The sequence below is a fragment of the Macrobrachium rosenbergii genome, chromosome 48 (genome assembly GCF_040412425.1).
Source record: "Macrobrachium rosenbergii isolate ZJJX-2024 chromosome 48, ASM4041242v1, whole genome shotgun sequence".
Classification (NCBI taxonomy): domain Eukaryota; kingdom Metazoa; phylum Arthropoda; class Malacostraca; order Decapoda; family Palaemonidae; genus Macrobrachium; species Macrobrachium rosenbergii.
Window position 1 is genome coordinate 59,229,967 of NC_089788.1, and position 26,899 is coordinate 59,256,865.

Below are 26,899 nucleotides of genomic sequence, written 5' to 3' on the forward strand. Positions count from 1 at the left end.
TTTCAAGTATGATTTTATTAAAATTAATCCACTACCATAGTATTTCAATTCATCTGGAATGACTGAGTTCCATAAATTTTATTGCAAAAGAAAAGAATTTAACTTACTTGAATGTCTTCCACGTTTCTTCAAAGGTGTTTTCGGCGTTTCCTTTGTGTCTAGTTCTATTACATTCAGAGTCTGTACAATATCAGTTGTGCTTCCAGGTGCTTTGGGCTCAGGAGTGAAAGCAGCACTAGTTACTTCTACTTTTTGGTCAGTTTTCAAAATTTTTGGAGTACGGGACACTCTAGAAGATCCTGCTCGTTTCCTGCCTTTTGGAGTGCTTGGCGTATAGATTTCAAAATCACTCTCACTTTCCTCAGGTAAAATTGATAAATCCTGCTTTTTGCTCCCTTTACGTCCTCGACTAGGTGTCTTTTTACTGCCTGAAGAATACACAGATGATGAAGCAATATCATCATATTCTCCTACTGCAGATTCACTTGAATCAAAATTTTCATCAATTTTCCTACTATGAGGTGAGGACAATTGTTTGTTGGGAGTTCTGCGGCGTGTTCCAGCTACAATATTATCTAAAGAGACATCTCTCCCAGGTGAAGCAACCATTGAGCGGAAGTGATGCCTTGCTTGTAAAAGTTCTTTTGCTTGTTGCTCTGTTAGAACTATATGAGAATGCAGAACACGTTCAGTATTACCTCTATCAGTTTCTATAATATGGAAGAGAGTAGAGCCTTCACGTACATGTCCTCTGACAACACCTGGATCACTAAATTGTTCAGTCTGATGCTTGACAAAGCAGAGATGACCACGTGGAAGTATATCTGTTGGAAGGACATACACATCTCTAACTGAAGAATCATGCCGATCAAGTGTAAACTGCACATACCACCGATTTGTGCCATCCTTTTCCTTCAATAAAGCAGAGTAAAAATTGTTGTCAACAAACCGAGCAAATACTAGTAAACCAGGTTTCAAATCTACCTCCCTAACTCTCTTCAAAACCTGTGCCATTTGTCTCTCTTGATCTGCTCCCAGATGGAAAAATACTTCCTCCTCCTCTTCTGAAAGGGGAACCTGTGAGTTTTCAATCAGTATTCGTACATTTTCTGGTAATGGTCTAAGCATTCCTGGTATAGATGAGTTTTCCTCTGTTTCCCCAGTATGCAAGGTTATCTCTGAATCTTTGCGCTTTCTTGCATTTGGAGTTTTAGGAATTGATGTTTGCTCCTCTGTTGTATTTTCTTGCAGATCTTCATTTCCACCAAATTCAGCATGAAAATCTTCACTTGAAGACCTCTGTTCTCTTCCTTTCCCTCTACCTTTTCCCCTCCCTTTCCCACGCCCTCGGCCCTGTCCCACAGATGGATCAAGGGGTTTACTTCGACTTGTAGAACCTCTGCCCCGGCCTCGTGCTCTTCTCTTTTTGTCTTGCAAGGGTGGCACTTCGTCACTAGTTGATGTGGAAGAATACCTAGCTCCTTTCTGTGGACTGTTCTGGGGTGAAACAGTCTTTCCCAGATTTTTTCCTTCATCTACTGTGATTAATTTTGGGGAAGTAGCACCACCTTTACTACTCTGTAAGCTCCTTGCAGATACAGTGGGAATGGCAAAGCCACCATCATCATGTCTTCTCATCGACTCTAATTCTTTGTCTCTATTTTCACGTGGTGGGGAAGGCAAAGTAACCACACTGCCAACTGAGAGTCTGGATGATTCCGTAGTTGAAAACATTGACATTCGATGTGAAGACCCTGATGAAGAACTTTTATCTCCAAGGTATCCAGAACCTGACGATGATGATGTTCGTGATAATAAACTCACATCTGACATTCTACGCACATTGGCACCATGAATACTGCTTCCAGAATCCACAATTTGTCGTAAATTCATATTTGAAACTATGCCCTGTTCCTTTTCATATACAACAAAATAATTTTCATTTGTAACTGGATGCCTGAATTCTAAAACAGGATCTTTTATTATAATAAACACCTTATTTGTCACAAGATTTTTGTACTCCCAACCTTGAATACTTATAGATCTTTCCTTGTAACCTGTCTTTCTTAGTTCATCAACTGACAAAAGGCTGTCTAACCCTAATACTGCCTCTATATCTTGCGTACTTCCTGCCGTTCCAACATTTGTCATAGAATCAGGACTCTTAGATGACCTCATCATCTGTTCTGGTGTGCTTTCATGGGATTTTGAGGTTTCAGTCATAACCGACGCAACACGCGGATCCTTATCAATGTCACTCCCACTGTATGCAGAGATATTAGGACTAACGCCTTGACTAGTATTTGGAGTAGAAGACTTTATCAAGTCTTTGATAGCAGAAGATGGTTGTACTTGGGATTCACCTGATTGTGCGAGCCCTTTTGCTCTGTGCTTTTTCCTTTTCCGAACACTTCGTCCATCATCATCACTATCACTCTCTTCTGCTAATATTTTTGAACTTTGTAAGTCAGGACTTGTGACATCCTCCTTTTTACTAGAGCCAAAAAGCTTTGTACTAGGAGAGTACGCACGATGAGCTTGACCCAGAACTGGAGTTAGCTGGGAAGAAAAAGGTTTCTGTAATCCAGGAATGGGAGTATGTTCAGGGGTACTTTCAATCTTCTCACCTATATCAAAACTTGCTGTGACATCTTTGGATGTTTCCACACATTCAAAGGAGCTTTCACCATTTGAACCTAAAGATTTCTCCAACTGTTTCTCTTCTATTTGTTTTCCAACCTGTTCACCACGTTCTTTGGCAGCATTTGCTGCCTTAACAAACAAGGACTCACTCTCGTGAACAACCATTAAATCTTGAGTAGAAGGGGTTAATATATCTGGCATCTGTAATCTTGTTACTGAAGTCTGTGTCTGGCTTTGCTCATAAAGTAATTTCTTATCAATTCCTGATTTTTCTGCACTAGGTGATGTCTGATTTTCTGGACTAGCCTCAGCCTCAACTGTTTGCTCATGACCTTGTATTACTGATGCAACTACCCGATTTCTTGATTCAGAAGAATCTGAAATTGGCAGTGAGATCAAGGAATCAATATCTGGCTGTGATACAAATGCTGGTTGACAAATTTCCTCCATTTGAGTGGCAGGCATAGTATTGTGACTATTTTCACTGTCCCGATATCCTTCCTTGTTGCCCGAAGACGTTACACGGTCAGGACATTTAAGATCATCTGAATCAGACATGTGCAGAAGGCTCTGAGAATGAGTTTGTGAAACTGCTTCTTGTGAAAACCTTTGTTCTTCAGAAAATTTTTGGCCATGTTCCTCAGAAGGTGAGTCACACTGAGTACCAGAAAGCATTAAACTAAAATCCTGAGAACCTACATCTTCCGTAAAATACGATTTTTGTACTTTTGTTTTTTCATACAAAACCTCAATGCTACGGTCTTTGTCTTCAATTATCTCTACATCACTGTCCTCTTTATCAGACACATCTTTGGTATCCATGTCTTCTGAAGTGTTCTTTGTCAGTTTCTTGGCATCATTTGCATCACTGTCACTACTGTCTTCTTCTGCATCCATATGATGCTGCAATCGTTTGTTCACATTAAAAGTTTCCTCTCCTGCATCTGCAGGTGATAAGCTGGGTAACTCTATATCCTCACTCATTTCCTCAGCATACAGTTTTTGCATGATTCCAGCTTGTTCTTTGGATTTACTCTTGCTGCAGTCATCCTCTACATTAAAAGCAGTGTGCTTAGAAGCACCAGAGAACTGAAGAGCTTTCACAACCCTGGAAGGAGGGTGCTCTTGTTTTGGACTAATTTCAACATCTTTCTTTGTTAATGTGGGGTAATCCACATAGATTTTATCTTCACCAGACTCACTACTTCCACTACTCTCATCCATTCGAGGCAACTTAAACGGAATTTCAGATGATCCAGCATCTTCGTTACTACTTAGTTTACGTTTTGTTGGGCTTGCAGAGGGAATGTCTACCACTGGTGGTGGTGAAGAGGACGAGCTCAATGGCACTTCATCACATAACCTAAAATGAGAATATAGAAAACTTATGAAAAAGAACATACAGTATATGAAATATTTCTAGCCAAAGCATATACAAAATATGGAATATTTCTAGCCAAAGTATATACAAACTCTAGCATACTGTACCTACAAATTACTCATGTCTGTGTAAATATTGTGTATATACTATTTTAGTACTTTGCCCATGAATTTCTATAGCTTGTTGTCCTATCTCCCATTCCTTGTAATTCTATGTATGATGTAAATGACATAACAATCTATGATAACTCATCTTAAGAAAGCCTATCTTAATACCAGGACAGATGAACAGTGAAACTGGTCAACAAGGTACCGTGGAGGAAAAGCATACAAAGAACATGTAGAATAAAAAAAGGTTACATAAAGGAAATAAAGAAACCACACAAGCCAGTTACTACCGCCTAAGAGGGCTGGATACTACGAGGTACCAGGTGCATTCAACAAAAATCTAAGCAATTATGATAATGATGAAGGCTGGTCTTTTATGCAAAAAGCTACATGATCAGTCTTACCAATGTTGTAACACATCCTTTTTCTGTAAACTGCCTACAGAAGTTTGTCCTCAATATTATCATATCTCAAGGTTCTACCTTAAAGGTTCATTCTTAAACTAGGAAAAATGAGGACTGGAAAACAGTCAAGAACTACTAATAAGAATTGGATCACAGAAAATTTCAAAGAAAAATGCAAAATCATCCCAACTAGTAGCCAAAGGTGTGAAGTAAACCATTAAGAAATGACTAATTGATAACACCAATAACTTACTTTGCATTTTCTCTTTAAAATGCACATATCTGTGCAATTTAAGAAAAGTGTACAAATATTTAAACTATCAACAAAGAAATAAGACAAATTTTAAAGTAATTTATATTTTTCCTAACATACAAACCTGAGGTCTTTACATATGGAAATGCCTTCAGTGCAGCTGGAAAATGGCCATTCAATTCTTAACAAGGTTGTTAGGTGCTTAAATACCAGACGGCGGGGAGTCCCACTCTAACATCTGGTGATGCATGCACTTACCTTCTGGCCCAGTTATCAGAATGAGGGATGGCTTGAGGTGGGCAGTGCATGTGAAGACCTCAGGTTTGTACGTTAGGAAAAATACAAATTACTTTACAATTTGTCATTTGTTCCTACATGAATACAAACCCTTGGTCCTTACATATGGAAGACTTACTAATTGGTGGGAGGATACTGAATAAGCTTCTGAACCGACAGGTGGTTTGCCTCACCTGGGCCTCTCTTCCTGGTCGTGTAGAGCAAAGGAAGGAGTCCCATGCCTCTGGTCTGTTGAACATATGAGTGTTCAACCGCCAGACTTCTGGGCCTTTCAAATTAATAGGTTGAGAAGCATCATTGATTCGAAAAGGGTCTGAGTGAACTCTAATGTCGGAGACAATAGAGCTAAAGATATTCAGCGGGTTTGTTTTTTATCAATCCCTCCCTCCCCTTGCTAGAGAGAGGGTAGGACTTGCTCCTACAATACTAAAATATACATTAGATAATAGAAAGGGTGCTCGGAGAGTAACTCACATCTACGCCTGTTTCAGCACATGACGGTTTGTCCTCTGATCTTCTGCCTGCAGGGAGAGGAGGAGAATAAAAGAGAGAGGGAGGGGGCCAGTCACACACACACTCACTCTCTCTTTCACAACCGTATATCTTAAGCAAGATGCTACCTGGCCTGCTAGGGAACTGGATGAACTAACTACACAACCTGTTGAGCAGCACCACAGGACCTAAGGAAAAAGTGTCCAAGGACCTATGGGCAATGTCCCTTAGGCAGAAGGAGGTGAATGTGGTCTTTCGCGACCATACTCTTGCCTTCAGTGCCTGATGTACTGACAAGTTCTTCCTGAATGCGAGGGATGGACCACTGCCCCTGACCTCGCAGGCTCTGACCCGGAAAGCACTGTCACCGTCTTTGTTAGATGTAGAGTACAGTATTACCTCGATCTTACACGATTTGAGTTGCGTGGATTCACAGACACATGAACTTTTCATTGGAACCTAACTAATTGTCATATGCGATTTTTTCACAGACATGCGACATTTGCGAATCCTCGAGAAACCCTGCAGAAGTGTTTGTTTACATTTTTATGTAATTTATAAGTTTTCAAGCTTTTATGTTTAAATTGAATAACATTAAATAATAAAATTAATAATTCTCTCTCTCTCTCTCTCTTTCTTTCTAAGATAAGAGAATTTTTATGATTATATGTATATGTTTATTTGTTCTGTATAATAAATAAATGATTTACCTAATAATAAATACTAATTTTCAAATATTAATAAGATTATATAATAATAATAATAATAATAATATTAATAACAATAATAATATAACTGTAATTACAAAATTTACACATTTCTATAGTAAATTATGTGATGTTTTAAACAAACATCATTTCCCGATCTTTTGTGAAACCTTTGAAGAAGAGGGGCAAGGGCAAAGCTGTAAAATATATCAATCATTGCCCACAGCGTGTTAAAGGATTTCTATGTACTATCACTCTCTCTCTCTCTTTCTTTCTTTCTTTTTCCTTCATAAATCATGAATTTCCATCTTGTGACATCCAACGTAAAAATAACTTCTCTCTCTCTCTCATGTTATTCTCTCTGTCTCCATGATAATTCATAAGTAATTCAACTTGATATCTTAAGCAACGACAAATCTCTCTCTCTCTCTCTGGTGTTATTCTCTCTGACTCTGTAATAACTGATAAATAATTTCACTCTCTTAAGTAAGGACAACCATTATCTCTTTTTCTCTCTCGTTCATAACTAATGCTCACACATTTTTACAACTTATTATTTTTCTCTGTATATCTTTACCTGTACAGTAGATAGTTTAAATTGATCTAATTTTACCTGTAGCATCTACGAACTGTAAATGCACTAGTGTGGCAAATACACTCTAAAACAGAGTTGCATTAGTCCAAATAAAAAACGGTTTTTTCATGAAAAAGCATTCCAGAACAAAGAGAAAGAGATGCTGAATAAAGAAGTTATTAAAAGGAGGTTGATAAGACTTCTAAAAATAGATCAGTCAGAAGGGGAGAGAGAGAAATCTCTTCCAACTCTCCATTTTTGTGTCAACCATTTATTTCTTTTTACAGGTAATGTATTAAGCTAACTTTTAAATGAAATTACAGTAACTTTAATTTCATTTAAAAGTTGGCTTAATACTTTGGAAGTATGATTAGGGTCACATTTAGTGTTTAAACTCTAGAAATAACATTTCTTAGCAATTTTAGAGATCGTGCCACATATGTGAAAATTTGCCTTGTGCAAGGGGTTCTGGAACCTAACCTTGTGTAAGTTCAGGGTATGACTGTACACCCGTTTGATTGCCTCACAAAGCAAGAAAGAAATGGGGTTCTTGGATACCTCTTTCTTGGTCAAGCCAATGCTAACAAAGAGTAGCTGACACCCAGGCCTGAGCTGTCGAGTCCTCTTGAGATAGCACCACAGCACTCTAACTGAACACAGTAGCATCTCGTGTGGATCATTAATAACAAAGTCCTCTAGGGAGGGGATTGAGAAGGACTCAAATCTGGTGTCAGGGATTGACAGATTCTGAGTCTTTGCTACGAATTCCGGGACAAATTTGAAAGCAACAGATCCCCTCCCCTCGGGTGCTCAACGTCAAAAGAAAGCCCATGAAGTTTGCTTACTCTCTTCACCGATGCCAGACCAAGCAAGAAGACAGTCTGAGGGTCAGATCTCTGTCTGATGACTCTTGTAAGGGCTTGTAGGGTGCAGGAGTCAGGCTCTGAAGAATGAGTCACATCCCAAGGGGGCCTGAGTTCCCTGGGAGGGCAAGACTTTTCGAAGCTTCTCATCAGCATAGAGAACTCCCACAAGGAGGAGAGATCAACGCTTTTCAGGCGCAGGACTAGGCAAAGGGCAGCCCTGTAGCCCTTAATAGCTGAGACAGAGAGAAGCCTTTCTCGGCGAAGAAAGACGAGACAATCCGCTACCTGATGAATAGTAGCTCTGACCGGCGAGATACCCCATCTATGACACCAACCACAGAAGACGGCCAATTTTCCCTGGTACACAGCTGCAGAGGACTTGTAAAGTTATCTAAACGTATCTGTCTCTGCTTGACAAGAAAAGCCTCTTGCTCGTAAGAGATACTGGATAGTCTCCAGCTGTGAAGAGATAGGGGCTCTATGGACTGGTGGAGTCTCTCGACGTGCGACTGGCAAAGGAGGTTGTTCCAGGAGAGAATCTCTCTCGGTGCCTCGGATAGCTGAGCTTGCAGGTCCAGGTACCATTTAGCATGTGGCCACTCGGGAGCCATCAGGGTCAACCTGAGATTCAGGGTGATCATTACCCTGTTGATCACCAGACGAATCAGACAGAATGAAAGTAAAATGTTTGTGTTGGGACTGTCTCATGGATGTGTTGAAAGGCATCTTCTACTGCTGCCCATGGGTCCGGAACAACGGAGCAGAATACTGGCAGCTTCCTGTTGTGCCGGGTTGCGAAAAGGTCTATCATTGGATGTCCCCAAAGGTCAAACAAACTTTCTGCGACTTCTGAGCATGAAGCTGAAGGGATACCAATCCCCCTGCTTGTTGACATATGCCCCTACCATGGTACTGTCACTCATCAGTACCATGGAGTGCCCCATCACTCGATCCCGAAACTCTTGGAGAGCCAAGAAGGCTGCCTTGAGTTCTAGGATATTGATTTGGAGATACTTGTCAGTCTGGTCACATGTCCCAGAAGCTAGCAACTCTTCCAAGTGTGCACCCCATCCCTCTCTCGATGCATCCGAGAACGGAAGCATCTCAGGAGAAGGAGTGTGTAGTGCCACTCCTATTATGAGGTTTCTGTCTTCCAGCCACAAGGCTAAGTCCTGTCTCACTTCCTTTGAGAGAGGAATGGGAAGGTATGGGGGGTCCCTTGCCGGAGACCAGAACTCCTTCATTCTCCACTGAAGAGAATGAAGGTGAAGCCGCCTATGAGGGACCAGCTTCTCCAAGGATGACAGGTGACCGAGAACGACTTGCCACTGCCGAACTGTTTGTTCCTGCTGAGACTGGAACGATTGCGCCACCTCCCTGAGCTTGCTCATACACTAGTCTGAGGGGAAGACTCACTGTTGCCGTATCTATCAGCATGCCCAGGTACACTATCCTCTGCTTGGGTATGAGATTGGACTTCTTGAAGTTTATTACAATTCTCAAGCTGCAACAAATCTCGAGAAGTGGATCCCTGTCCTGGAGCAACTGCAAACAAGAGATCACCAGCACTAGCCAATAATCAAGATACCTCAGAGGATGTATCCTGTGCAAATGGGCCCAAGTTGACACCGAGGTGAACACTTGCGTGAATACTTGGGGAGCAGCTGAGAGCCTGAAACAGAGTGCCTTGAACTGGTACAGTCATACCCCGAACTTACGTGAGGTTAGGTTCCAGAACCCCTCTCGCAAGGCGAATTTTCGCATAAGTTTGGCACGGTCTCTAAAAATGCTTATAAATGCTTATTTCTAAAGTTTAAACACTAAATATGACCCTAATCATGCTCCCAAACTATTAAGCTAACTTTTAATGAAATTAAAGTTACTGTAGTTTCATTTAAAAGTTAGCTTAATACATTACCCTTCAAAAAGAAATAAATGGCTGACATAAAAACTTAGTTGGAAGAGAATTTCTGCTTCTCTCCCCTTCCGACCGATCTATTTTTAGAAGCCTTCTGATATGCTTTTTCATGAACAAACAGTGTTTTTATTTGGACTAAAACAATTGTTAGTTATTATATCTCCATGTTTTAGAACGTATTTGCCACACTAGCGCATTTACACTTCGTAGACGGTACAGGTAAAATTAGATCAAATTAAACTATCTGCTGCACAGGTAAAGATGTAGAGAGAAATAATAAGTTGTAAAAATGTGTGAGCGCTAACTGAGAGAGAGAGAGAGAGAGAGAGAGAGAGAGAGAGAGAGAGAGAGAGAGAGAGAGAGAGAGAGAGAGAGAGGTAAGGGCTGTCCTTACTTAAGAGAGTGAAATTAGATTGTCCTTACTTGAAATATCAAGGTAAATTACTTATGAATTATTACGGAGACAGAGAGAATAACATGAGAGAGAGAGAGAGAGAGAGAGAGAGAGAGAGAGAGAGAGAGAGAGAGAGAGAGAGAGAAGAGAGAGAAGTTACTCTTACATTAGATATCAAAGGATGGAAATTCAGTATTAAACTAATTTTTAAATGAAATTAAAGTTACTGTAATTTCACTTAAAAGTTAGCTTAATACATTACATTTAAAAAAAGAAATAAATGACTGACATAAAAATATAGAAGCATGTGAAGTTTAGTATACTATTTCTCTCTCTTCCCATTCCACTGATGTATTTTTAGAAGTCTTCTCAACCTCGTTTTTAAAAAGTTCTTTATTCTGTCTCTTTCTCTATGTTCTAAAATGCTCTATGTCTCTATGTTTTGGAACGGTGCATTTACAGTTTGTAGACGGTACAGGTAAAATTAGATAAATTTTAAATTATCTACTGTACAGTTAAAGACATACAGAGAGACAGAAATACGTAGGTTGCGCTAACTACGAGAGAGAGAGAGAGAGAGAGAGAGAGAACTGTTGTCCTTACTTGAGAGAGTGAAATTTTTTAAGAATTATTATGGACAGAGAGAGAGAGAGAGAGAGAGAGAGAGAGAGAGAGAGAGAGAGAGAGAGAGAGAGAGAGAGAGAGAGACAAACCTTTGACCTGCTAATCAGCAACACTCCCGCTTCTTGTCATGTTAAATCGACATGTCTGGCAGCTTTGCCTTTGAGCTTCTTACAAGAGATGAGGGAATGATATTTGCTAGTTTAAAATACATATCACATACGAATTTTGTAATTACTGTTATATTATTATTATTATTTAATCTTATTAATCTTACTAACATTTGGAAATTAGTATTTATTATTATTTAAAAATTTATTAATCATATAAAACAAACAAACATACATGTACCATAAAAATTCTCTCATCTATTATTAGGTAAAAAATTTATTTATCATACAAAACAAACAAACATATACATGTACCATAAAAATTCTCTCATCTCAGTAAAAGAGAGAGAGAGAGAGAGAGAGAGAGAGAGAGAGAGAGAGAGAGAGAGAGAGAGAGAGAGAGAGAGAGAGAGAGAGATTATTACTTTTATTTAATGTTATATTTAATTTACACATGAAAGCTTGAAAATTTATAAATTACATGAAAAAGTTAAACAAACACTCTTGCAGGGTTTCTCAGTATTCGCAAATGTTCGTGTGTCAGTGAAAAACTCGTGTATGACAATTAGTAAGGTTCCAATCAAAAGTCTGCGTGTCTGTGAATTCGTGCAACTCGAATTGCGCAAGTTCGGGGTATTACTGTACACTGTTTCCCTGAGGATAATGCGGAGGTACTTGTGAGGACTGATGGATAGGTATTTGGAAATAAGGATCCTTCAGGTCCACTGTAAGCATGAAGTCAGACTCCATGATGGCCGCAAGCACTGAACTTGTCATTTCCATCATGAACCGAGTCTGACAAATGAATCGGTTCAAGGGAGATAGGTCTATGACAAGTCTCCATCCCTCTGTCGCTTTCTTGATGGGAAAAAGACAGCTGTAAAAGCCCAGAGGCCAATCCATCACAACTTCCACAGCACCTTTCTTCAGCACTGCTTTCATCTGCCCCTGCAGGGCGAGATCCTTCAGTGAGCCGGGAACATATGTTTGGAGATGGACTGGATGGCTGGTGAGAGGTGGCAGAGACGTGAAGGGAAGTAAATATCTTTCCCAAAGGACATTCACTACCCAGGTCTCCATTCTGTATAGCTGCCAAGTTGCCCAATGGCATGACAGGCAACCCCCCCGCCAAAACACTACTGGCAGCATGTGGGGAGGAACGCTGTCCCTGGCGCCCTCATCCCTTCTTCTTACCCTTCCCCCCTCTCCCAGCCTGGGAAAGGGGCTGAAAGGGGAGCTGTCGTGCATCCTTCCTGGTGGGGGGGCAGGAGGAGGCTGGGTATTCCTACAGGGGGCCCTTCAAAGTCTGGAACTTCTTAGGACCTGTAAAGGAAGTGCCAGCCTGACCCAAAGGTCGGGCTGCAGTGGCACACAAAGACCTGGAGGCCTTTGCCACTGCCTGGTGGGCAAGATGGTCATTGTTATCAGCCCTCTGTCTGTCTACTGCAGCATCCACTTGATCTCTAGGGAAGAGAGAAGCAGAACCCAACAACGGTCCTCTCCTCAAGGCCAAAGCTGACTCAGGACCAGCGAGCTTGGAGATTCGAGTCAAGACTGCGTCCCTCCCCTTCAACACCAAATTTGCCCACAAGTTTGCTGTCTGGTGGGCTAGGTAGGAAATGGCCCTACCTCCAGACAGCATTAGCCTCTTGAAAGTGGCTTCCTCCTCAGAGTTTCTTGAACTCAAAGAAGACAAGGAAAAGATCCTGGACACGGACAGTCATCAACCCAGGCAACAAACTGCCTGGATATGCTGCAATGGCAGCTGATTCCAGTGCCACTGACTCACGCTGTCAGAGGGAGACTCCCTCTGCCTGAAGCTGGTCCAGTGACAGACCCAGGCCTAGACGAACCAGATCTAGGTCAACCTGTTTAGTAGGCAGTGTCCTCTCCGAGGGTACGTAGAAACACTTCTGACGAGGGAGAGGTGGGGGCTTGATTGAAGTAAATTCTCTTGCCCAGATACCAGAGAACTCACTTGTCTAGAACCTCTTTGGCAAGATCAGACCATGGCAGGCCCAATGAAGCTTTGGGTTCCTTGTGAGATCCCTAGAAAGCTTCGAGGGCAGAGGGATGATCCACACGAGTGGCCATGGTCTCTTCCCTGAGATTGTTATACTGATGGATCAGTTTCACTATTTCAACACAGGTCCTCTGTAGTTCAGGGTGTCCATGTCCTGAGAAAAAGGACCCTTGAGCCCTTCCAGGTCACAGTCTTCCTGGGCTACTCACTTGGCAGGAGAGAAACCCCCATTAGAACCCCGATCCCCTCTGCAACACTTGAGCATACGACCATTCCAATCCTAGGACTGAACCAGAGGTGTAAGCTCTCATGGGGAGGCTAGGATGGGATGGTGAACGATCCCAATCTCGAGCCCTAGACCTGTTCGACTTGCGTCTCCGGGTATAACCCCAAGAGACTGAGAGGACAGGCAAACAAGCAAAAAGGGAGTAGTACTCTCCACGGACCTGCCAAAGGCTGAAGCCCTGACAGGAGAGGAAGGCCATGAGCAGTCGTCAACCCAGGGCAATGACTGCTGCATGGGTCTGGGAGAGTGGACCCGTTCACGTGAACGTGCACGAGGACTGCGAGAACATGCACGTTCAAATGGACTTGATCGGGGGCTATCGCGAAAATGTGCTACGGTCTTCTTCGAGACCGTGGCCTCTACAAATGAAGAAGATTGGACGGGGGACATCCTCGTCGCTTTCCCAGACGAGCAGACCCATGGGCCAACTTCACCTTTTCGGGACCCTGGTACTGTTTCCTTGCGGGAACATCCAGGGGTGAGGCAGTGCCTGCACGCTGTGGGCTCTCTCTCTCTTGTTGGGAACCATGGACCGCGAGCACTCACTGGTAACACAGGAGTCCATGGGACCCCATGCAACAGTAGAAGAGCCTTTACCAGTCTGTGAAGAGGACTTCCCAGAACTGGCACTGGTGACACTGGGTTTCATAGAAACCTGTGTACCTTTGGTTATGCGGGCCTCGGTGGAGACCTGCGTACGCGCAGTACCTGTGGCACAGGGTCCATGGACCACCGTGCAACAGTTGCAGAGGAAGAAGGTTCTTTACTGGCCCTAGAAGGTGACTTCTGGGGACCAGTATTGGCAACGTGGGTACTCATGTAGGCCCGTGCACCTGTTACTCCCACGTCATGGGGGTCCAAAGGACACTGTGGCATGGTTTCTGTGTTCGTGGACATGGGAGAGCAATCGAGAGATCCCTGTGCCTCTTCTGTGGAAGAAGGCTGACTGTACAAAAGGCTTATGGCCATTCTTGCGGTAGGGAGAAACAACCCTCTTCTCCCTCCGGCCTGTCCGCATAATGGGACCTTCGGAAGAAGGGGAGAAGGCACTGGAACAAGATGAAGATGAAGAAGATGAACTGTGAGGCTTCTTATTTGACTTCTCCTTAGTGTCACATTGGTACTTCGCTACCAAGGCTTGGAGAAGCCCCTGAGGAAGAGGATGTCTGAGGGAGCATGGGGGTTGAAGGGATCAATGCGGGATGCATGACCTTGGGGGCCATGGCCATGGCTGTGGTCCCAGTCGACATCAAAACCATGGCTGTAGTCACATTTGCAAAAGTAGCAGTCACTAGAGTCGTCACAGAGGCAATGAGGTGGGAAATCAATCTCCAGACCGAAGGCTCCCTGGAGAGACCTAGGGAGGGCCAAAGTTCCCTAAGTTTCCCGAACGAATGATGAATCTCCCCAATCCTGAAAAGAGTCAGGTTAGTTGACACTGTCTCCCTTCGCTCTGAGGGGGATTCCTATCCCTCAACGAACAGAGACTGCCTGTGAGCCGTCATCCTGATTAATCATCTTCCCCCGTAGACTCTCTATTGATGGAGCAATAGGACAGCGATGACGTAACCTCTCCCTGAGGAGACGTAGCAATGAGAGGCAGTTCCACTGGAGGAAGGAAAGAACTAGATGGATTGGCAACCTTCTGCATCACCGGGGGCGTGTAACCCTCCGACAATGTGCGGGAAGCCTTCCACTTGTACTTCCTCTTCCTAGCAAACTGCACCCATTGCTCAGAAGGCCAATCACAACACTCATCATATGGGCTACTTTGGTTGCACTCCTGCAGGCAGCAATGAGTGCATGAAGAGTGAGGATCAATTTCCAGAGGGGAGAGGAAGTGTTTGCAAAGAACGTTTCACGCCTGGGCAATGGTGCATGACACAAGGCTTCCCCTCCTTAGGCTGAGATGACTCGTGGGTTTGCACACTAGCAAAACAACAGCATCACAATATCACAAAGAATCACAAAAAACAATGAGGAAAACCAGGATCGTGGGAGAATGAAGAAAACCAGCCGGCAGGCAGAGAAGAACAGAATGAGTGCAGCTCAGGAGACGGCCAGAAGGTAAGTGAATGCATCACTGGACAGGAAGGTGGGACTCCCCACCTGTCCATCCAGCAATTAACGACCTAACAACCTTGTTAAGACTTGAATGGCAGGTTTCCAGCTGCACTGAAGCTATTTCCATGCACAGACTTGGGTTTGTAATTGTGTAGGAACAATGTCAAAATTGTGAGAAAACTCTCCTCACTGTACGATTTAAAAACACAGAAACGATAATTTAGGAACATTATTTTTTTTCATGAAAATATGACAAAATAAATTTTTCTTAATCTCTCTTCCTCTCACACAAGAAAAACATACACAAACTGATTTACTAAGTAGTTTTTGAATTGGCTACATACTGAATGGGGAAAGTGGCATTTAGTGTTTTTAAACTCAATGGCAGTAATGCCATCTCAAGATATTTCTTGTTAAACTACGCACTGAAAACTAATGTACACGATTTCAACTTTTTCAGTTAAAATAATTGAGTGTTAGACTGTTTCAGTACGTGTATGTGTGTGTGTGCACCCATGGAAAATACACTACTAACATAGACAGCTAAAAACTACAAAATAAAAATTCCATTCAATTACTGAAGAAAAATCACTGTCAATAAAATTAGTGAAATCAAAACCTAAGTACTTTGAGGGACAACAGCAATAACAATAGCAACAAATAATAAAACCAATGACAATAGATTGGAAAGTGACCCTTTCTGAAACTAAACTCAGCTGCATCAGATGCATTATACACTGATAAGTGCCAAATGAAGCATGCATATGCTTTTGCATTGATATTTTTGTTATAAGAATGTAATCAGTTATATTTTTTCCAAACATTTTTATGAGGGGTGTCAATATCTAATGTGTAAACTGTACAATCTACTGTGGATGGTAAGCCAATGCATGGTAAAGAAAATTTTCTCTAAAAATGTATAATTATCTCCTCCCCTTGGAAGATGACTCCTGCAATACACATCCATTACTCATGATGAACAAGACCAAGACCACTGTGAAATTGTTTGAGTCCAATAGAGAAAAATGTTATATACTTGCCTTTGATAGGAAGCTGGAGGTCTTCCGTCTTCAGCTTTGGACAATGGAAGAAGAGAAACATCAGATGGAGCAAGACTGACTGGATCTCCTCTATCATCTGCCAATGTAAGAAAAAATTACTTCATTATTTCTACACACTCAAATATTTCAAATTCCATCCATATAAATTAAACCAAACTGTAAATTTAAGATATTTTCATTTTTCCTAAATGTATTAACCTGAAATCTTTCATATATATTACTTTCAGCAAAAGCTGGTCTGCTTGTTGAAGCTTGGTAGCAAAAGGCTAAAGGCAGGTGAGTGCGGGCAGCAGGAGACCCAATCACTCGCTCAACTAAGTGTCACTTTTTCCTTTGGCTGCAGGTTTCTTTACTCGAAAAGATGTAAATGATCTTCATTTGGGATTTGTTCACTATTTGCGGTTCTGGATTCGCAGGTTCACCTATTAGCGGATTTTTCTGTGGAACATATATCCGCATTATTTGCGGAAAATTTGCCTATTCAAATAATTTTTCATAGGAAATATTCACTAATTGCTGTATTTTCATGTTATTTTCCCAACTAGATACATTTTTCATGATAAAACTATTAAAATAAGCAGGTATAAGCATTTTCAGCAAGGGTTTTTGGTGTTTGAATTATCAAAATAGGCAGTTATCAACATTTTTAGAGGGGGTTTTTGGTGTCTGAACTATCAAAATAGGCAGTTATAAGCATTTTTTGAGGGGTACCAAGTATTCGTGGATTTTAGCTATGGGGGGGTGTGGTTGTGGTCCCTATCCCCTGTGAATTCTGGGGGTCGACCGTATTGGCCAAAGAACTTGACTAGTGTCATTCCCCCTACAAGGCCAGCTTCCTAGTCAAGTATGGCAGCAGGAGAAGGATGACTCCTCCAACTACCTATACAGCCTGGACTGTGATGGCAGAACTGACAGGGCCTTGTGCTGGAGTTTGGCTTGTGTATAACCTAACACCAGGAAAATTTTGTGGTTTATGGTTTCCTATATCAGATGGGAAGACCAGCTTGGAAGGTAACCTATTATCATAAATTCCATTATTAATAATGAGCTAATCCCGTGAAAAAAGAGTAAAGAGAAGTAAGAGATGGACACCTGTTATCTCACCTGCACTTAGCCAGGCTTGTTCTTTATGGCTGTTGGGAACTGGATGTAAAATAAATAGGTAAAACTGAAAAAATACTAATCACCATCATTCAATCTACTTTTCACTGCCATAAACCTTGTGCAAGATGTTGTTAAGTCCTAAAGGAGCTCAAGCAAATAAACAACTTGTGGAGTAACCACCACCTGTCTGGGAAATGGAGCTATCATCCTAATTAGGCAACTTGTACATCTACTTGATAACCTGAAGGCAGAACAAGATGTCCTCAGGCACTTTTCTTGTGCCATGCCTGTCAGTTTTAAGGAACAAGCACTGATATTCTGGCCTTAGGTGTCAAGTCTTGTGTATAAATAGTACCACTAAACTCTCATCAGACACATCAGCATCTCGCCTACAAGGTCTCAAAGGGAAGGGATCGAGTCTCAAATCTCTCACCAAGAACTGATGGTTTTGAACCTCAACCATGAACTAAGCAACAAGTGAAAACAGGAGGGATTTGTAAAGGGATAAAGGCATCACTTGAAATATCAACAACAGAAACCACCACACAGTAGAAATGGTTGTTGTAATAAATTTATTGTATATTGTATATTTAGTATACTATGATTAAAGTCTGGCTGATCATACCTATATTTCAAACAGTTTCAAGGTTACTGTTAGGAGCACATAATGTTACGGCAGAATATTGAAGAGATCTTTGAATTACTATTTTACCACATACTTTATTATGAGTGTAAATTAGTTCCAAATTCATTAACAGTGTTCATGAATTGACTGACCAACTGATAATTCTTCATGTTTATTACACTGGCCAATACATAGACAAACTGGATTATTCCGATATCTATCTTTGCATTTCACATAACCAGGTTCTGGTTTCAATTCTGTTAACATTCATTAGGTGATACTATACAAGGCATGAATTTAGGTAGGAGCTGTCACATTATGGTGATTAACTGCTTTGCTAACCTTGATGTTTTAATGAATATATTTTGATTGGTGTGAGTATTTTTTATTGCAGTGTCCAGTAACTTTCTGTTCCTGTACATTCTTTGAATTGTTTAATAATTGTGTTTTGGGATTCAATTTGAAATTCTTCATATTTTCAAGTGTACAGCATTTACGACGGGTTTTGCGATTTTCTGCTTTATCTTTCATACGTGCTTACTATTAATAAAGTTGGTGATAACATTATATGCACATTGTTCACTGATACTGGGAAGTACATTCAATGCTTTTAGAAAACATTTACAGCATCCACACTGACAAAAGTGGTGGATTCTATTTTCGGCAGCTTGAACAGCGGAATTTACCCAGTTTCCTTTTACACTTACTTCTGTCACAGCTTGTTCACCAGTCTTGGATTTAAGACTAAAATTACCATCAACATTTATTTCAGATTGGAGTTGGTCTTATTTTCATCAATACTTGTTTCATGTAGTTCTCTCCCCTTTACCCAGATGCTTGAAGGAAGCGAGTAATTTCATCCACTGTATTTTTGGGGTCTTTCAATTATTACTGTTCTTACGGAAGGTTTCGTTTATTTAATACTGGCTTGTTTTGATTTTGGTGGCGAAGCATTATTGAAAAACCTTTTATTACGTGTCATTACCATTGTCTTTCTTGCTTATTGCTTGAATTTTTTCAGTGCAGAATCCTATGAATATAAGGTACTTAGGACTTCATTTACTGTATAATGTTACAGTTTTTTATTCTGAATTTTGTGTATTATTGCCCTTAAATTTATGTTTATTTAATTAATTTATATTTTTTGGATGGGTCAATAAAAACTTACTTTGGGTTCAAATTTTCCCTCTTTGATAGCTATACCTGGTCTTTTTTGCTATACTGTGTGCTCTGTACTATATTATGAACATACTTCAAACAGTTCATGATGGATACAACCTTTGCTGACACACTAGTGTTCCACAATTCCACTTGACTCCCTTCATTCAAAATATGCACATTTAGGATCACTGTAAAATTTTTTTCCTGCTTCCATAACTTGAGCAATTTTCACATTAAACTGGTTTTGGAACATGCAATCCAATTATTTTAATTTTCAATGGTAAGGTTTGTTCATTAATCTTGAATTTTGCTATCTATACTGATATTTCTGCCTTTGTTTTTACCTGTTTAATATTTCAGTCTTATCATTATCATGTTATTTCAGTCTTATCATTATCATGTCTTCCTTTTGGCAGTAAAGTACTATATGTTTACCAAATAGTTAACCTTCACTTATATTATTTTTAGCAAAACTACTGTAACTTGAATGCTGTTCATTGTTTACATGTTTTGTAACAACGACATTAACATTCTTGATTTTCATAATTAGCAAGTAGGTATTTGACAGATGAACTTTAGTAACTGTTTCTACTTACCGCTCATTTTCATTTGTCTGTCTGAAAGGCATTTTATTGGCCATCTTGTTAACAACAAATTGTCAAGTTTTGTTTTGAAAACAAAGACCATACCATGGTTCTCAAAGGGGGAGTTAAGCGAATCCAGATTATGACAAGCATCCTACTTGTTTGTATTTTCACATACCTATTTTCAATAGGCTTTAATGCACTAAGTGTCAGAGCTATTTGCTGGGAAGGTGTACTCATCATTTTCCATTTTCAAGCAGCAGTTGTCAACATTTGCAATAAATATTTTTGTCAAAGGACAAGAGTAAATAAAATTCATCTGGGTAATTTCAAATGGCAGATGGATTGACCGATCTCTAGCTTGACATCCTAGGGCTTGCAACGTAGATTTACACAATGCTTCAAGTGCCTAAAATGTTGTCAGTCTATCAAGATCAAGCCTGGCACAAGCAGCAGAGTTTGATATATGACTTTCACCTTGCTCAATTATGTCACCTGCTCAAAGTCTACAGGTGAAGAAGCATGTCATCCACCCTCACCCTCATTCATGTCCTAAAAGTGACCAGATGTGTTTTCAAGGCTGCAGAGGGGTCAACATCTAATAGGGCATGGAACTTAAAAAAAAAAAAAAAAAAAAAAAAGAATACTTGAGTTAAGAACAATTACCTACGGCCTAGTTATTTTTCAGCTGTTCCCTGAAGACCCTCCTAATTCAAAAGGTGCAGGGGTCTTGGGGTTACACAGTGTAAAAATAACAACTACAATATAGTATACAATAAGAAAAATAACTATGTATATAAGGAATGAAAATACGATATCAAAACAAAAACTTAGAAAACATTTACAAAAAGTGAAAAATTATAATTTTCATGATAAAATTAATTATTTGGATACTTACCTATCGTTAAAGTTAGCCTACACCTTCATGCAATCAGGTGCGATCGGCACTTAAAAAATTTAAATTACGCTTGGCTAATCTATTAGAACTGTCTCTGAAGTCACCTGTTTTCCCAGCAGGTTTTGTTGGAATGTAAACAACTGAGTCAGAATTATTCTTGACCACCCACTAAGATGTGGGGAGGCTGGGTGGGTTTCAACTTTAACAGTAGGTGTTTAAGTATCCAGACAATTTTATCTTGAAAATTATCATTATTTGGAATGAATCTTACCTACGGTTAAAGTTAGCTGACTATCACATTGAATGAGGATAGAGGGTTAGTGCAGCCAGAGAGCCAAGCAAACTAAAAGCTTTTTAAAGGGGAGAAAAAGCTTCTCAACAATCCTGCCAGTTGTGTGATCCTTACTGGCAAGTACTGTCGCCAGACGGAACCTCAACATGGTGTAAGGCCCTTATAGCAGGACTTGTCAGAGGAGCCTTAGAAGGGAAAAAAGGACTGTCTCGTAGAGTACTAGTGTCTCCAGTGCCTGAGTCGAATGCCCATAACCGACAGTCCAAAACTAAAGATACTAACACCTTCATATATGAAAGATGCTCCTATACACCAATGTGTACCTTCATGCTCCAAAAATTTAAAAAACGTGAATTCCTAATAACCAATAAAAAGATAGAAAGCAAGGTTACTATCGTATTTGGTTCAGGAGAAAGTGTCCTCGTTGCGATGAAAGGACTAAGGGCTTTATACCTATGTACAAAATGCAGTTGCAAGCACACTGCACTGTTCAACTTAGGAGCTGAGCTATTAAACACTACAGTTTCTTGGCTTGCTCTTGCAACTGTTCACCCATTCCAAAAGTCTCTACTTCTGTGATAATGCACCGTACCATAATCTGTGTTGACTTCTTATTCGTTTTAACAGGAGCCGAGGTAGAAGTAAACTACAGGGTGCCAGTTAATGGATTCATCTTCGTCAAAAGGAAGTGAAAACGGAACCATGTGAGCTAAGCACCGCTTAAATACTAAGGGGAATCAACCAAAAACACGGTTCACACTCCCAAAGTCTGAATGGAGGAACTGAGACGAAAGAGGTGACCATGCTGGAACATCAGCTAAGATGCCATGGAGTGCCGGGAGACAGAGCTAGGTAAAGTGAATGGGAATTCAGGTGGAGAAAGGTAGGATTTTTGTATGACGTCACCACGTAACCTTGATGACAGTGGGTGTCGTCTGCATGGATGGGGACATTAAAAAACTATTACAGAGAGTCAAAGGAGATAACTATTAAATATACAGGACACTACAAAGATAATAAATATGTGCTTTTCTGTCTATTCTTATTTTACTTTTGTTATCCTCATAATCTAGTGACATCACACTCACCTCACTGGGGAAGGACAAAGCGACTGAGCCTGTGATGTCACCATGTAACCATGACAACAGACAGTGTCATCTGCACAATATTTAAGAGGCGATTATTAAAGAAGCGAGAGCTGTTCTGACACCCAGCTAATTCTTTCTAGAAAAGGAGCGGCTGAGGAGGAAAGTCGCTATTATGAATAATTGTCACAAGATGATGGATACAAGACAATACAGGGGAAAACTGATAAGAAGGGGGAGGGATATCGTTCGCACAGGGATGATATCGGGAGAGCAAACGAAAACAGAACTAGTTTGCGACTCAGAAATACTGGGGCAAACATAATAAGTCTGTAACTCTAAATACCTACGGTTTATGCCTATCTTATATCACTCTTGCTAAACGGGCAAAACTGAACTAGCGAACACGAGAGCCAAACAAAACAACGCACGCAGAGATGGTTGAGAGAGGTGGCGAAGGGTACCGACCTTTGCCTCAAGACTCGCCTTGGTTCCCTGTCAGAGGAGAAGACAACTTATGCAGGGCAGTCCAGAGGGCAGGCTACAGACTGATGCCAAGGGTCCAGCTTCTCTCTCTTATATATACATAACTATGAGAAAAGAAGAGAGAGAGAGAGAGAGAGAGAGAGAGAGAGAGAGAGAGAGAGAAATTAACCATGGCTATCAGGTAGGCTAATGGAGGAGGAGGAGAAGCAACATCGGAAGACGAAAGGAAAAGACTGAGCAGGCTTCTGGTATCCCTAACAAATTGCCTATGCAAACTATCTGCCTAAAATTAAACATTTCCCAAATAATGAGGCAAAAACAGTTACAGCTCCCCTGAACTGCATGACAACCTTTGCTAGAAAAAGGGATAAACGAAATAAAAAACATGTTTATGGCACTGAAGCCATGAGGATTATTTCCATAAAGGTAAAAGCTCAGGAATCAAATGTGTGCATGACTTTAGCTATCTTGGACATAGGAGTGTTTTGCCTTCTAACACCACAGAAAATTATTATAAAAAAATACTCCTCTTGAAGGTTTGTATCAGTCCAGATAAACCCTCAGTAGTTCTAACTGGACATAAGACAGACGTTTCTTCATAGCCTATCTAAGCAGTTGAATTCAGCACTGACACAAATCAGGAAAGGGCTTACTTCTATATCTTTTCTCTAAGCAAAGAAAGAAAAGAAAGCAGTTGTTATTAGAACAAAGCCCAAGACAAAGAAAGGGCTTGAAGTTCACTAATAAAAACTGTTAACAGGTCCAACTGGACTTGAAGATAGCCACTTCTTCAATGCCTAACAAAGCATTTAAATTAGGCACTGTCACAAAACTGGGAAGGGCTTCACTACTATATCTATTCTTTGAGCAACTAAAGAAAAGAGAGGTTGCCCTAGAACGAAAGCCCACACACCAGAGAGGGCTTGAAACTCACAATACACTCTGCCGCACCAAGGGCTAATAGAAAAGTCCTTAGGTTCTTAAACGATGCTTTATCAAAATGTTCAACTGAGGTTAAGGTAAAATCTGAAGGACTACGTCTAAATTTCATCATAAATCATGACAGGCAGATGATATTTCCAGCACAAAAGATTGAAAACCTTTTCAAACTTTAAATTGTGAGCAATACTCCAGTCAGTATCGGGTAGAACTAAAAGCAATGAAAAGTGGTATCCTGGATAGCTGTGACAGAAAACTGCTTGCTGTATCTGAGATACTGGTAGAACTTCAAACAGGATCTCTCGCGGAACAGGTGTTGGATATCACTCTGTACAAGCACCAAGATGAAAAAAAAAAAAAAAAAAAAAACTAACCACTGTTACTGATACACAAGTCTAATAATGGAGAGCCTTCTAAATTTAAGGATTGCTTCCTTGGCCATTCTAGAAGAGCCCTTAGCTCATAACCGACAATTGACACTCTCTAAGAGGGCATACGAAGCATGTGGAGGTTTGAAGGAATCTTCTCAAAAGACTGTTTGAAAAAATCTACTCTGAACGTAAGAAGACGAGGAACATCTACTGTCAGGAAAGAAAGTTAGGGGAACCAGCCCTCTGGGGCCAAGAATGAGCAATGAAAATCATCATTGTGATCTGCAAAGCTCACAACTTGTTGAGTATTTCCTCAAAATGCAAACAGAGGAAAAGCATAAGAGTCTATAATAGACCATTCTTGAAGGAAGGCAACAACTGGCATCAACTGCCCATGCATGGAGGGCAATAAACCTGGTAGAGTAGCATTTTGGGCAGTTGTGAACAGAAGGGTGTCTGGGTCTCCCTAGAGGTTCCACAACTTCTGGAAAACCTGAGGAACAGTAAAAAACAATGGCAATCAGTCAAAACGAGTAACTAAGAATTTTCCTTGCCAAAATAAGTTACTTCAGAGCAGCAACCAGACTTATGGGTCTTGCCTATTTCTGCTGAGTTGGTCTTCAATAACAAAGGTTTTTCCTAGGACAAAATGAGGTAATGAAAAGATGCTGCAGGACTTTGTCCAAAGGGAAATAAGTTCTTTGCTTGTCTGAACAACTCTCCTGGACTGTCTCTCCTTGTCGTCCTATGTAAGAATCAGGACTTGCATAAGACCATTCCAAACTGCCAAGAGCTATAGGGAGTTTACCTTCCAATTCCCTGACATCGAATGTATCTCAGAATGGGCCCCCAATCTGTCTCCAAGATATCTTAGGCCACAGAATAAAGGCTCTTGAGGACTACAGGTCAACCCCTTACATATTTCAAAAATGGTAAAAAATTGGCTATCTATCTCTCTGTTGGCAAACCCCCAAGAAGAGAGAGCTGACCTTCATCCCCAGAGGAGATGCAGTGAGCTGAAGTGTTTAGTACCTGGAAGATGATGGCCTTTGTTGTTGAGTAAATGGAGGTTTCTATTGAATGAGTGGTGTATTTTTCAAGAGAGAAGATGAGAGAGTTGATGTATGTTCCAGTGTTCTCGACGAGTGGTGCAGTAGGGATGTGCATGTTAGTCCATGAGAAAGATGAACATACGGGAAAGTTTAAGTTGATTGAGTGTGTAAAACAGCATATGTTTTCCCCATATCTGAGGAAAATTTGTATGGATGTGGCAGTTACGTGCAAAGAATGTCAGAAGGGAAAATATCAGAGTGTATGCCAGCCCACCTGTTTTGAAGTTGAGTATGAAAGAACCATTTGAGTTAGTGGCAACTGACTGTGTAGCTTTGCCGGTAACTGGGAGAGGAAACGTAGGAGTGGTTATGGTAGATCATAAGAGTAAGTTTGTAAGTTGTGCAGCTGTGAAGAATAAAATTAGTGAGAATGTTGCAAGAGTGGTCAGTATGGTCTTGTTGCCTGTGTGTGTGTGTGTGTGTGTGTGAGAAGGCCAGAAAGAATGTTGAGTGATAATGGACCAGAGTTTGTTGGTAGACTGTTTGAGCAAATGTTGAAAGACTGGGGTATTGAACTTGTAGTAACAACACCACACATGCAGAGTGCGAATGGGTTGGCAGAACAAACCATACAGACTTTGAGTGAGATGTTGCGAATGTTGACTGATAGAGAGAACGACTGGGGTTTTAGTGATGTATAATGGGTCAGTACATAAAAGCACTGGCATACCTCCAAGTGAGTATGTAATGAATTACGAGAGGTATGTGAGAGCAAGGTTGGATTTGAATGAAGGTGAGAGGGATGTGTGAAGGCAGGCAAATGAAAGGTTTGAGAGTTTCAGAGTAGGTGATAGGGTGTTGAAGGAAGTGGCTGAGAAAGGAAGATTGACAGCAAATAAGATGTGTAAGAAATATAAAGGTCCATATGTGGTGAAAACAGTGTGGTCAAACGGACCGAGTTATGTGCTACAAGACAGGAATGTAGAAGGAAATGCAAGGGTAATACGAGCACATTATACTCAGCTGAGAAGATGGAGAGAACCACCGAAATACATAATAGAGCATCCCATTAGAAAGTTATTAAGGGAGGAAAGGGAAAAGGAAAGTGAAGAAATAGAAGATGATACATAAAGGGTTAGTTAGTTATAAATGATTTGTTTAACCAGACCTCTGAACTCTTTTTGGCTGGAGACAAAAGGGGAAATAAATAGCTAGTGTTGGTGGAACATAAAGAAAGCTAGCTAGTGTTGGTGGAACATAAGAGAAAGCTTAAAGGGAGGAGTAGAAAGAGTAAGGGTATGGGTACCGAGTTGTTTGCAGAGAGTACATGAGATGGGTTATTTGATTTTGAGGGGTTTGAGAAGCCAGTAGGCATGAGAAGTGAAAATACCCTTGCGGAGTTGTTTGGTAGTCGTGAAAATGAGGGCGTAATTGATTTTGAAGGATTTGAGTGGGATGTGGAAGGAGTGAACTTGGTGAGTACAAGGAATGTGGATGAAGATACGCAGGAGTTGGGTGACTTGGAAGCAACGCCAAACTGCGAGGAAGACGGTATGTATAGTGTGTGTGTTTCCTCTGAGTAAGTGTTTAAAGAGTGAGTGTGAGTGAGAGTTAGCAGTGCTGGAGAGTGTAAGTGGAGGAGTTCTGGATAGCTTGAGATGGAGAGTGGAAGAAATAAATGAGAGTATGGAAGAGATGATAACAGCCATATCAGGTGTCAGTGAAGTTGGAGCCGATGTTAGTCTCCAGAGTTTAAATGAGCTTGGTGTAAGTAGTTCAGAACCAAGGCTAGGTGAGTCTAGTATGGCTGGAGTAGAAGTGAGTGAAGAAGAGGTGGTGAATGAGAGGCCATGGACCAGGAGTCAAGGTCCTGTTCCAAAGTTTGAATGGGTAGTGAAAAAGGGATTTTGAAAAAAAGGAAATGAGATTTCCTTCATTTTCGTAAGGGGGAGTGTGGTAGTATTTTGGTTTCTTTTTTATGTTTTTGTTTGTAAATGCTTGAAGGGTTTAAGTCCATCTTGTTTTTTCTTTTCTACTTGCAGTTTGCTTGAGAGTGGTGGGGTACAGTGGACTCCCCCTTCACCTGGATGCCCACAGTTGA

At 40.8% G+C, this 26,899-nt stretch overlaps 1 protein-coding gene across 1 annotated transcript in view; it reads right to left on the reverse strand.

Moving 5' to 3' along the window:
* The window catches only part of LOC136831108 (protein hsr-9-like), a 92,924-nt gene that overhangs the window by 40,524 nt on the left and 25,501 nt on the right, over positions 1-26,899 (reverse strand). Inside the window, exons 7-8 of the mRNA XM_067091060.1 lie at positions 16,181-16,277; positions 108-4,006 (exon numbers count right to left, since the gene is read on the reverse strand). Of these exons, the coding sequence (XP_066947161.1) occupies positions 108-4,006; positions 16,181-16,277 (3,996 nt within the window). The remainder of the gene's footprint in view (positions 1-107; positions 4,007-16,180; positions 16,278-26,899) is intronic.